Source organism: Tursiops truncatus, chromosome 1 (assembly GCF_011762595.2).
Source record: "Tursiops truncatus isolate mTurTru1 chromosome 1, mTurTru1.mat.Y, whole genome shotgun sequence".
Taxonomy (NCBI): Eukaryota; Metazoa; Chordata; class Mammalia; order Artiodactyla; family Delphinidae; genus Tursiops; species Tursiops truncatus.
In genome coordinates, this window is record NC_047034.1 from 139,569,769 (window position 1) to 139,582,013 (window position 12,245).

General features: G+C 40.8%; 1 protein-coding gene across 1 annotated transcript; it reads left to right on the forward strand.

The window, feature by feature from the left end:
• Positions 1–445: 445 nt before the first annotated feature.
• MAGOH (mago homolog, exon junction complex subunit) lies at positions 446–10,607 on the forward strand. Its single transcript, XM_004332516.3, has 5 exons — positions 446–612; positions 3,394–3,452; positions 4,646–4,756; positions 9,126–9,208; positions 10,345–10,607. Exons 1-5 carry the CDS (start codon positions 525–527, stop codon positions 10,442–10,444), a joined length of 441 nt encoding a protein of 146 aa, XP_004332564.1. The 5' UTR covers positions 446–524; the 3' UTR covers positions 10,445–10,607.
• The last annotated feature ends 1,638 nt before the right edge of the window (positions 10,608–12,245 follow it).

The window sequence follows — 12,245 nt, forward strand, 5'->3', positions numbered from 1 at the left end:
TACGCTGCGTTCTCCCTTGAGGTCTCCCTTTAACCCTATTTTACTGATGAGACGACCTAGGTCCAGAGACGGTGAAGGGCCTTTTCCGACCCACACAGTCGGGTGTCCCAAATGGAGGTGGAGCCTGGGGGGACGCAGGATTCCGGGTGTTAAGCCCGAGGTCAGGCAACGCCGACCTCCAGACCCCCGCCCCCCGCCGCGGGGCCCAGAAGTCCACGGACGGCTTCCGGCCTCAAGCCCAGGAGAAGGCAGGTCGACCAGCCTCAGGCCCTTCACGCCTCGGGCTGAGCCGGCAGGGCTGCACAGACCCCACCTCCGGGGAAATGCAGCTTCATTCGGACGGGAGGGGCGCAGGCGCCTTGTCCCACCTCCGGGTGGACGGCTTAGGGAGGGGGTCTCTCCGCTACAGGCCGTGCCGTTGCCTGACGTCACTTCCGCGCGCCGCCGTAAACGTCAGTGTCGGGCGCGTACGGCGGCGGTGAGGATTGCAATTAAAGTTTGGTCTTGGTTGCCTTTTGCCAGCTATGGAGAGTGATTTCTACCTGCGTTACTATGTGGGTCACAAGGGCAAATTCGGCCACGAATTCCTGGAGTTTGAGTTCCGGCCGGACGGTGAGAGAAGCCTCCCCGCTCCCCGGGAGCGAGGACTAGGCCTGGGGGCGGGCTAGTGGGGAGGCCGGGGGTCCGGAATGTACGAGGAACTGGAGGAGGAAGGGACAGATGGCTGTGAGGCGCTGATTTGGAGGGAACGATCCTATGTCCTCCCCACTGGTTCTTTCTGTATGTGTGTAGGGACTTCTGTTTAGTGACGTTTTTGACCATAATGCTTCATTCAACAAACATTACTTGAGCGCCTATCTTGTGCCAGGTTCTGTTCCACATTCTGGGGTGCAGGAGTGAACGATGGGCAGGCTTTCTCTTTCATGGAACTTGTATCCTCGTGCTGGGAGATAGTAAAAAAAAAAAAAAAAAATTCCAGATAGTGATGAGTGGTCAGAAAATAAAACAAAATGATGAAATAATTGCTGGTGGGCCGCTTTTAGAAAGGGTGGCCATTGCAAAACTCTCTGAAGAGCAGATGTTTGAACTGAGATCTAATTGCCAAGAAGGAGCCAGCTTTGTGAAGCTCAGGAAGAAGAGCATTCTAGGCAGAGAGAGAAACAAGTGTCAAGGCCGTAGGGCAGAGATGAGCTAGGCATGTTTCAGGTGCCCAGTGTGGCTGAAGAGTACTGAACTCTGGGGAGGATAGTAGGAGATGATGTCGGATAAGTATGCAGGGGCCACACCATGTAGTCTTTATAGTTCATGGTAGAGTTTAGATTTTTTTCTAAGTGCAGCAGGAAGCAATTGGAAAGTTTCAAGCAGAGATGTAATCTGTTCTTGAAAAAGTATTGTAACTATTACGTGCAGAACGGGCAAGAATGGCAACTACTTAATGGGAGACGGTTACAGTTGTTAAGACAAAAAGGATGTTGGTTGGGACTAGAGTGATAGTAAAAGTAGAGGGAAGGATTTAGGATACTGTTGGAGGCAGAACCAAAAGGACTGCCAATTGATAGGATTTGGGGCGTGGCCAGTATGGTGAAGGAAAAGGAGTCAAAGATGACAGAAAACTTCCAGTACATGGAGGCACAAAGATGAACTGACAAGCCCCAATTGTAGAGAAAGTTTTGTTAACAATAGCAAGACAGTGTATTGGGTGTTGTGGTAGAAAGAAACAGAAGATTCTAGGAGCAGAAAGAAGGCACCTAACCTATCCTGAAGGGTCAAAGAAGGCTTCCTGTATAAAATGACACGGGGAAGGCGGGTGTGAGTCTTTAGGAATGTGTAGGAGTTGGTTAGGCAGATGAGTCAGGAAGGCATTTTGGACAGCATTAACAGCAAGGAGGCTGAAACCCCAAAAAGTGCATAGGATGTTTCAGGCAGAAACCAAGACAGTTGACCCTGGAACAACAAAGGTTTGAACTGCATGGGTCCCCTTATATGCAAATTTTTTTACAGAGTAAATACTATGGTACTACATGATCCACAGTTGGTTGAATCTCGGGTAAGGAACCGTAGATACCAAGGAACCGCAGATGCAGAGGGCTGGCTGACTCTTAAGTTATACTCGGATTTTCGACTGTGTAGAGGGTGGGCGCCCCTAACCCCCACGTTGTTTAAGGGTCAACTGTAGTTTGATTAACTCCAGCTCTGTGAGAGAGGACTATTATAGGAGTGAGGCTGGAAAGGGGCTCAGCTTAACGGTAAGCCACGTTAAGGAATTTGGATTTTATCAAGAAGGCAGTGGGAAGCCATTGTCAGTATCAGAGTGTTAGAGTAACCTAGTCAGAGCCATCTGTTACTATATCACTTTATCCACTGTATGGAGAGTGACCTGAAAGGAGAGAGACTTGAGGCAGAGAGACAGTGCAGTGAGGCATCAATTAATTTGGCTCTTTTTAGTGTGCCTTCTATAGGGAAATAATTATCTCCTCTATTTCCTTTTATCTTCTCCTTCATATCCACCCTATATACCCAAATTAGCCTGTTAGATGCACATATGCACAAAGGGCCTTGTATACCAAATATGCTCAATAATAAATCCACAGCTTTTCCATCATAAGGATAGATGGGAGTTTTTCACAGCCACATGTTAATATATGTAAAAAGTGTTTTACAGTTTTCAGAAATTTTCACCACTCTTGAGCCTTAGAAGGCCCTGGGTGCAGGTGAGTTATCAATTACTCCTATTTTCAGCTGAGGACATTAACCTGCAGAGACATGATTTGCCAGTCACAAAAGCCTGTTCTTTTCTCACACCTGAGCTGGCTTTTGCAAGAATTGTAATTCATTGTCAGCAGTATTTTTGGCTAGGAGGCTATTTAATAGTGTCGACTGAAAAAAAAAAAAAAAAACACAACCTAAAGATTGAGAATTATGTTTTATTCGGCAGAAATACTGAGGACTTAAGCCTGGGAGACAGGCTCTCAGATAGCTTTGGGGGACTGTTCCGAAGAGGTAAGGGATGAGCCAGGATATATAGGAGTTTGTGCAAAAAAAACAAAACAAAACCCAAAGACAAAAAAAAACAGGTAGTCAGAACATCAAAATATTACAATTAACTATTAATTAAAGAAATACCAGACAGCTCAAGTTAAAGAAGTTAGCACTTTCCTATGTAGAGGTTCTTGCTTGGCTGCTTGAGATCATTCCTTTGATATGCACCTTAACTATCTAGGGCCAGTATCCTGTTTCCCCCATCCTGAATCCCCTTAGGGTGCACCCGTGGGGAGGGAGCTGGGAGTGGTGTGGCTGGTGGCTTGATGGCGGCAACATCCTTTGTTTACTGATAAGGCAGGCTTTATTTATATGTTTTTATTATATATTGAATTTGTTTTTTGCCCCTCACAGGGAAATTGAGATACGCCAACAACAGCAATTACAAAAATGATGTCATGATCAGAAAAGAGGTAATGAATCCTCTGAGAGCCGTTTAGCCTTTTGTCCTGTTTTTGTTCTTTCTGTGAGTAGTATTGAAAGATAAAGAATAGGGAAGTATAGACATATCTGTAGATAGCTTCTAAAGTTTTTCTCAAATCTTCTTTTAGTTTATATTTTCTTTAACAATGCTGAATCGGTAAGGGGTAATCATTGAAGTCTTGCAAATCTTGGTTTGAACCCTGAATCTGCTACTTACTAACCTTGTGACCTTGGGCACACTTCCTGGTTGAACTTGATAAGTTTCAGTTGCTTAATCTGCAAAAACAGAAAACCCACCCCCCCACTAACTTAGTGTTTGATATATTCCCTGGTACCTAGCACTCAATAGAGCTCTTTTAATTTGCATTTGAATGGGGGAAAGGGAGCATGGGAAAGCAGTTAACATCACTGAATGCATGTTAGATGCCAGGCATGACACTAGGTATTACATCTGTGAGCTTATTTTAACCCTTACTGTAAGTCTCTGTGATGGGTGGTATTATATACCCTTTAAAGATAAGACAGTGAAGGCCCAGATATTAATTATGGGGCTTGTACAAAGTTAGACCTCCTAGTAAGAGATTGAGCAGGAATTCAGACCTATGCCTGCCTTTGTCGAGTCAGTGTGCTCCATTTTGGCATGATTTCTACCACACCATTAAGGTTTTATCAAAGTTATTCTTTTAACCACTTTGTCACATTTGAAAATGTCTTAACAGTCAGTATATTCTCATGCTATTGTATTTAATTAGCAATCAGTATTATGCTTACCCACACATGTCAGCATCCTCACAGTTTTTTTTAATGTGGACTAATATGTGAAATGTAAAAGACATATCTCTGCTCTTCAGAAGCATGTCATTTAGTTAAAATTAACCAGAGTTACTCACACATCTTTTGTTTGGGGCTCAAGTGTGAGTTTTTTAGGTAGGCAAGGAGTAGGTCCACATGAACAGGATGTACCAAGAAATAGAAGCAACTAGTTGGGGGACTGAGGTGTAGTCATTGGGCACTTCTGACCCTGCCGTCCTCTTGGCATGCTGAGGTCAAGCCGGAATGTCTTCCCACTTACAGAGGTGCCAGAAGTAAGTTTTCATGAGTAGTCTTTTATTTTTCATCACTATCTGAGTCAGAATGCTGCTTAGCGATACAGTTTAAATTCTGTTTTTTAACTTGCTTTCAGGCTTATGTACATAGAAGTGTGATGGAGGAACTGAAGAGAATAATTGATGACAGTGAAATTACCAAAGAGGATGATGCTCTGTGGCCTCCTCCTGACCGAGTGGGCCGGCAGGTGGGTGTTTCGGCAACTATCCACCGTGCAGAAATCTTACAAATAAGATGAGGTTTACTGCTCTGCATGTGACACTGAATATACTCATGTATGGGTGTGCGATATGGAGCCCTACACAGAGCAGATTCCCAGCACGTTGGTCTAAGAAAGCACTAATCCCACACAGAGGATCGGGGAGAGCAGGTGGTGCTGCTCCCCACCTGGAGCCCAGCCCTTAATTTCCTCTTGTGATCCCTCCCTTCTCAGAGTACTTGCTGCCCATATTACTTACTGAGTAACGACTATGGACAAAACGTTGTGAGGATACAGAGATAAATAAAACATAGTTATTTCAACAATCTAATGGAAAATCACGCAGGCAACTAAGTATATCTGTTTAAATTCATGGCTTAGATATTTATTCTGAAAACATTGTGGCAATTAAAAAATAAAAGCCACTGTCATATTTGACAGAATAGGAAAGGTTTTCTTTCCACTTTAATGCTGCTTTCCTAATCCAGACTTCTAATTGATTTCGTTGTTTCTTCTTTTGTCCTGTACAGCCCATTTTTTCCTTCCTGAAGCCAGAGTAATCTTTAAAAATGTAAATTGGTTTATTCCACTAATTTTAAACTCTCCAGTGGCTTCCCACTGCATTTAAAATAAAGTCCAAACTCCCACCTTACCTTCTACTATTCTCACCATCTCACACTGTGTTCAGACCTCACCGGTCTTATTTCTGTTACTCAGATACACCTAGGTGGTTCTTAGTTTAGGACCTTTGCATTTCCTACATGCTGCCCGGAACATTCTATCCAAGACTGTCTTTATTATTGAGGTCTTCACATGTCATTTCTTCAGTGATTGATGTCTTGCCTGTCCATCCAATCTAAAATGCCTTTCCCCACCACTTAAAAAAAATCTGGTTTTTGTCTTCATAGCATTTATCATTGTCTGAAATTGCCTTGTTTGATTTTCCTTATGCATCCCTCTTCCTCCTCCACTGCAACAGACGTACACATACACATGCATACTCCTTCGGTACAAGGACTTTACCTGTTTTTTTCCACTGCTATATCTCTAGTGACTGAAATAGTGCCAGTGTATAGTAAAAGCTCAATAATAATTATATTTATTAAATTAATATGAAAACTCGTATAAGCTTATTCTAATTAACCTCAGAATGATGGGCCAACTCTTGAGGAAGAGTGAAAAAAATCTCATCCTCAGTACTTACTCAAGTTAACTTTTTTTTTTTTTTTTTTTTTTTCCAATACGCGGGCCTCTCACTGTTGTGGCCTCTTCCGTTGCGGAGCACAGGCTCCAGACGCGCAGGCTCAGCAGCCATGGCTCACGGGCCCAGCCGCTCCACGGCACGTGGGATCTTCCTGGACCGGGGCACGAACCCGTGTCCCCTGCATCGGCAGGCGGACTCTCAACCACTGCGCCACCAGGGAAGCCCTCAAGTTAACTTTTTAATTAACGTTCATGAGATCTTAGTAATACTATATATACACGTATTTTGCTTTAGGATTGATAAAATTTTCAGCTCCATTAGCTCATTCAACATTCACAATAGTCCTGTGAAGTGGGCAAGGCATACTCCTATATACCAGCAACAACCTACTGGATAGTGTAATTAAAAACAAAATCCCATTCATAACAGCAACAAAAGCTATACAAAACTTGGGAGTGAATTTAACAAGATATATAAAACTTATGGGAAAGGGCTTTCAGAAGGACATAAAAATATGTATCATTTTTATGGATGGGAAGACTCAATATTATATCGATTTTCACCAAAATAATTTATAAATTCATTCCAATTCAGATCAAAATCACAACACAATTTTTCCTAAAACCTGATGGAGCCTCTAATTCATGGAAGATCAAAGGGGCAAGAGTAGCCAAGATAATTTTGAAGATTTCTTATAAAACTATAGTCATTTGTATGGTGACATTGCCTCAGGAATTGACCACTAAACCAATGGGACAGAATAGAGAACCCAGAAACATTGACCCATGAGTATACGGGAACTTGGAACAGTATATGACAGAGTTGAGCTTTCAAATTAATAGAAAAAGGATGGACTGTTTAACAAAGTATACCAAGTTGATTGGCAATATATTTACAGAGTATTTTTTAATTAGACGATTTATAGAAATAAAGCAAAATTTTAAAACATAAAAGAAAATATAGACTGTGTTATTATTTCCGGGTAGAGAAGTTTTTTAAACTCCTCAAGGGAAAAGATTAGTAAATTTGACTTCTTTAAATTTAAAACTTCTTTTTATCTAAAGATATCAAGATAAAATAGAAAGATAAGCCACAGGTTAGAGGAAGGTATTTGCAAATCATAACTGGCAAAGCATTTCAATCCAGAATATATAAAGAACTACAAATTAATAATAAAAAGGTAAACTAGTGGCAGAATGTGTAAGGGTTATGAATAGACAATTACAGAACTGGAAAAACAAGTGGGCAATAAATTTATGAAAACATTTACAGTTTTATTTGAAAAGTGAAAATGAGGACAACAGTGAAATACCATGTCAGACCTATTAGAACGGTCAAAAAAAAAAAAAAAGGCACCAAGTTTTAAAAAGGATATGAGAAAGAAAAGGGGGATTCATATATACTGGTGGAAACAACATTGCTACAACCATTTAGGGAACGATTTGTTAGTGTCTAGCAGAGCTGAAAATATGTTTACCTTCTAGGAATTTCCTAGAGAGATTTTCACATATATACACAAGATGCATAGAAGGATATCTTTGCCACATGGTTTATAGAAACAAAAATTGGAAACTTAAGTCTGCTTCAATAGGGAAATGAATATTCTAAAGCATTTAAAACTAATGGACTTGATCTACCTACAAAAACTTTGTTGAAAACAAAAAACAAAATAAATGAACAAGCCAAACAAAACCACATAGATAGAGAAATCAGAGTAGTGGTTACCAGAGGGAAGGGGCTGGGGGAGGTGGGGAGGGGGTGTTGCAAAATGGGTAAAGGGAATCAACTGTATGGTAACAGATGGAAACTAAATTCTGGGTGGTGGGCACACTAGTATTTACAGAAGTAGAAATATAATATTGTACACATGAAACTTTTAAACCAATTTTAACCCAATATGGGAATTCTCTGGTGGTCCAGTGGTTAGGACTTGTTGCTTTCACTGCCGTGGGCCCAGGTTCAATCCCTGGTCAGAGAACTAAGATCCCACAAGCTGCATGGTGTGGCCAAAAACAACAACAGCAACAAAAAAACAATGTTAACTCAATAAAAAACAAATTAACAAAAACCCTTGTTGAATGAAAAAAGCAAAAAATATAGTACGATCATTTATGTAAAATTTTAAAAATATACTACCTAATATAAAATCATGATTGGAAAGAATACACCCCAACTTCTGGGGAGGCAGGAAGGAGAACAGAGTGGGAGGTGGGTCTAAACGCTAATATTTCTTAAAAAAGAAATCTGACACAGATATGATAAAATATTAACATTTTCAAATCTGAGTGTTAAGAAGTAGAGCTCAATAGATTGTAAGTTTGGGACTTCCCTGGTGGTCCAGTGGTGAAGAATCCTCCTTCCAGTGCAGGGGATGCGGGTTCAATCCCTGGTCAGGGAAACTAAGATCCCACATGCTGCGGGGCAGCTAAAGCCACTATTAGAGAGAAGCCCACGTGCCTCAACGAAGGAAGAGCTCGAGCGCTGCAGCAGCAGATCCTGCATGCCTCAATGAAGATCCTACATGCTGCGACTAAGACCCAATTCAGCCCCCCAAAAATTAAATAAATAATAAATTTTTAAAAAATAGATTGTAAGTTCCACAAGGGCAGAGATGTTTGTTTGGTTTTGCTGATCTGTCCCATAGGCACTGCCCTCCAATTCCCCACCCAACAGATTTTTTTTTTTAAGATTATAGTACTTGTTTCACTCTTCAGAAATTCAGACCCAAGGGCATACAGCTAGTAAGTGACAAAGCTGGGATCTGCTCAGGGTCTGGAATTCTTTTGCTTGTCCCATGTTGCCCAGAAAAGTTAGATCCTTGGTATTCGTGAAACAGATTTATACATGTTACTCCACACTGTTAACGATGAAAACTCCTATACAAAGCATGATGTAAATTCTTCTAAATGGTGGAGCCTCACACACACAACTTCCTCTAAGAGTATAAGCTACTCAAGGGCTAAACCAGTATTTATCTCATACCAATTATTTATCTCTTTGTTTCCAGTGCCCAGTACAGTTTAGGGCTCAGATTGAACTGGTCTTGGGAATGTGGCCAACTGTATTATAGTTTATGTGATTTGGCAGATGATGAACCCTTCTCCTGTGTGACTGATGAAAAATCCAATTCAAACTGACATTTCATGTTTCTAGGAGCTTGAAATTGTCATTGGAGATGAACATATTTCTTTCACAACGTCAAAAATTGGTTCCCTTATTGATGTCAATCAATCCAAGTAAGTATCCATGATCCTTATATCCAGATGTGTCTGTTTTAGAGCAGGCTGATATGAAACCCTTAACCAAATTGGGACCATTATGGGAAGATCTGGTACAAATGTAAGACAGAATTGGTCAGCTTTGTCCCCCTCAATAGAGAGACTCCAAATTATATATTTTCAAGGGCTTGCTCCTTTTGCTTTTGGTGTTTTAGTCAATCATTGCTAATAAGAGCTTCTCAGTAACACACACAGAGTAATGCCATAAGAGCAGCCAAAGTGGGTAAGAATCTGGCCAGAACAGAAATGAAACACAAAAAAACAAGTGCTGGAAATAAACTGTAGAATCAATGAGTCTGAACACCTTCCTCCGTGTTGGCTATTCCGATAGCACATCTTAAAGCCTGACTTTAGTGAAACTTGAAATTATTCAGAATATAAGTTTAAAAATTCATTTTGTCAGTAGGGTAAAATATAAAGTTGAGACATGAATCTACATGCCACAAAGAATCCTTAGAATTTGGCAACCTCTTTGGCTCTTGTGCTTTGAGGATTTGGGGTTAGATATGGCTCACCTTTAGTACATGTTAGGCATAACTGTCTTCCTGTGAACAGTCTTGTTCTTACCCAGTTATGCTGTAGTAATCTTCAGCCTCTTGGTCCTGCTTAGTACTACTTCAAAAATAAGTTTTCCTAATTCTGAAAGTAATACATGCTCATTGTTGAAAATATAGGAAATACAGAAAAGTAGAAAGGTGAAAATAGCCCGTAAACTTATCAATTAGATAACCATTAATCTTAAAGTATTTCTTGTCTTTTTCCTGTGCTTTAAAAAATATATATAGTCTTTTAAAGCACAAAAAATGTAATTGAGATCAACAGTCTGTTACTTTAATCATGATTTTTTCCCACTTAATATAAGCATTTCCTCATTAAGAAGAAACCTTAACATTTTAAATTACCTCATAATATTACATTTTAATATATAGTACATAGGCTTTTTCTTTTTGGACACTGGGTTGTTTTCAAAGTTTTAATTCTGTAAATACCTCTATGAGGAATATCCTGGTACATAAATAATCTGGGTTAGTAAATGGTATTTTTTTGCTGAGTTTTCTCAGCTTTTTAAACATTTTTTTCTTCTTGCATTATAGGGATCCAGAAGGCTTACGAGTATTTTATTATCTTGTCCAGGACCTGAAGTGTTTGGTCTTCAGTCTTATTGGATTACACTTCAAGATCAAGCCAATCTAGATTGAATATTTGTGTGGACACAAGGGGGGTGGGAGTGCTGCTTTTAATTACCATTATCAAGACATTTTTGTGTATATCAGGGCAGGATTTTTTTTTATAAACTAGAAATGATTGTCTTTAATAAATACGTAACAAAATGCAATTTTTATTATAAAGACCCGAACATGTGCACTCTTCTCAATTACTTTTTAACACTAACATGCTATGTGAAGTATTGCCAAAAATCTAATCAACTCTATACATATACCTACCAGTTTACAGGAAGTAAAAGAATAGAGAAACATGCTAATAAATACAGTGGAAATCCAATCAATATCCTTGTCCTGGGAAACTCCAGGACAAGGGATCTGATTTCTTCAAAAAATAAGCTGCAAACATAAAATAAATGGAGATGGAGTGAGAACCTATAAAAGGAGATTTGAGAGACACACAATCAATACAACATTTGAACCCTATTTGGATCATGATTCAGGAAATGTAAAATTGACATCATTAAGGAAATTTGAACATAATATTTGGTATTAATGAAGTATTGTTAATTTTTTAGATGTGAAATAGTATTGTGGTTGGTATTTTGGGTTTTGTTGTTTTCATCCAGCTTAATAACTGAGGTTGGGGGTTTTAAAATCACCTTTATAGATATATCTGAAGCTACTTCAGTATGGGGGGAAATATTTGGTTTAATACATTATAAGGGATAAAATGCCTGGTCTCAAAAATTTTTCCAATAATTCATTTTAAAATCAGAATACCAGCGGCCATTAAGAAGCAACCTAGTTGTTGTAGATAGTGTGGGGATTTTTTTCAGCAGGTAAATCTGTAGGAACTTTTTCTTGCTGCTAAATTGCATGGCTTCCTTAATGAGGCAAATTGCTGACTGAACAGACAGTGGGCGCTGAAAGGAACTAGGTCCTGATAAATCTCATTTGACTGAGGGGAGGTGATTAGGGTGAGCTCAACATCCCTCAAGACAGGCCAACTTGGGACAGGTCCCAAGTCTGGTGACTCCTAGGCAAGTGTTCCTCCACAACACACACACACACTCTGCCTCCTTCAAAGATTACAGGGCAGCAACTTAGGTGCAGATCTGGGACCTGAGATGTCAGGCTTCCTGGCTATAGTGCACCCTCTGCTACAGAAGGGTACCTGGCAATCAGGTAAATTCGTGGCAAAGTAGACATCCGAAAAGAGTCACTCCAAATTTTAAAGAAACTAGACCTCAGGAAGCTGTAAAAGCCTCAAACAGGCTGTTCCTTATAATACTCACAGCTTCTGTATGGTCTCAGCTGTGCCCTGCACAAGAGCACAGGTTCAGTAAATGTATGACAGAAAATAAACCAGGAACTCAGAGAAGAGCCAGCTGAAAGGTAGTGTCCAGTCTTGGCGACCACAATGAGGACATGTGCACGAGCCAACCCCCTGAAAGGTCCCCTGGGGGAAGGAGGAAGGAGCAGTTTAAAGATGAAAAAGGTCCCGTCTCTGAAACCTACGAAGCCGGCCCTGGGCTGGGTGAACGTGATCTAAGAAGCCTCCAAGGGCAGGCAGGGACCAAGCGCGAGGTTGGGTGAGGGAAGGCAGAGTCTGAAGGGCAGGAAGCGGACCCCGCAGAGGTTTCGGGCAGGACTGTCTTGTTTGCTGCGGTACCCCTCAGACTAGCATGGCGTTCAGTAAATATCTGGAATTACCGATTGCTGGAGGCAGCCTTCCGCGGGTCTGAGCACCGGCTAGTTGCGGACTCAGCCTACCTCCACAAGACCACTTTGCCTGGGAGAAAAAGCCAGGTGTGCGGGGGTAGCCCCGG

Bases quoted from the DNA above. Each gene is read 5' to 3' on its own strand.
- MAGOH (XM_004332516.3), top strand. From the start codon at position 525: ATGGAGAGTGATTTCTACCTGCGTTACTATGTGGGTCACAAGGGCAAA. The intron at 613-3,393 runs GTGAGAGAAGCC...TGCCCCTCACAG, and splicing joins GTTTGAGTTCCGGCCGGACG to GGAAATTGAGATACGCCAAC. The intron at 4,757-9,125 runs GTGGGTGTTTCG...TCATGTTTCTAG, and splicing joins CTGACCGAGTGGGCCGGCAG to GAGCTTGAAATTGTCATTGG.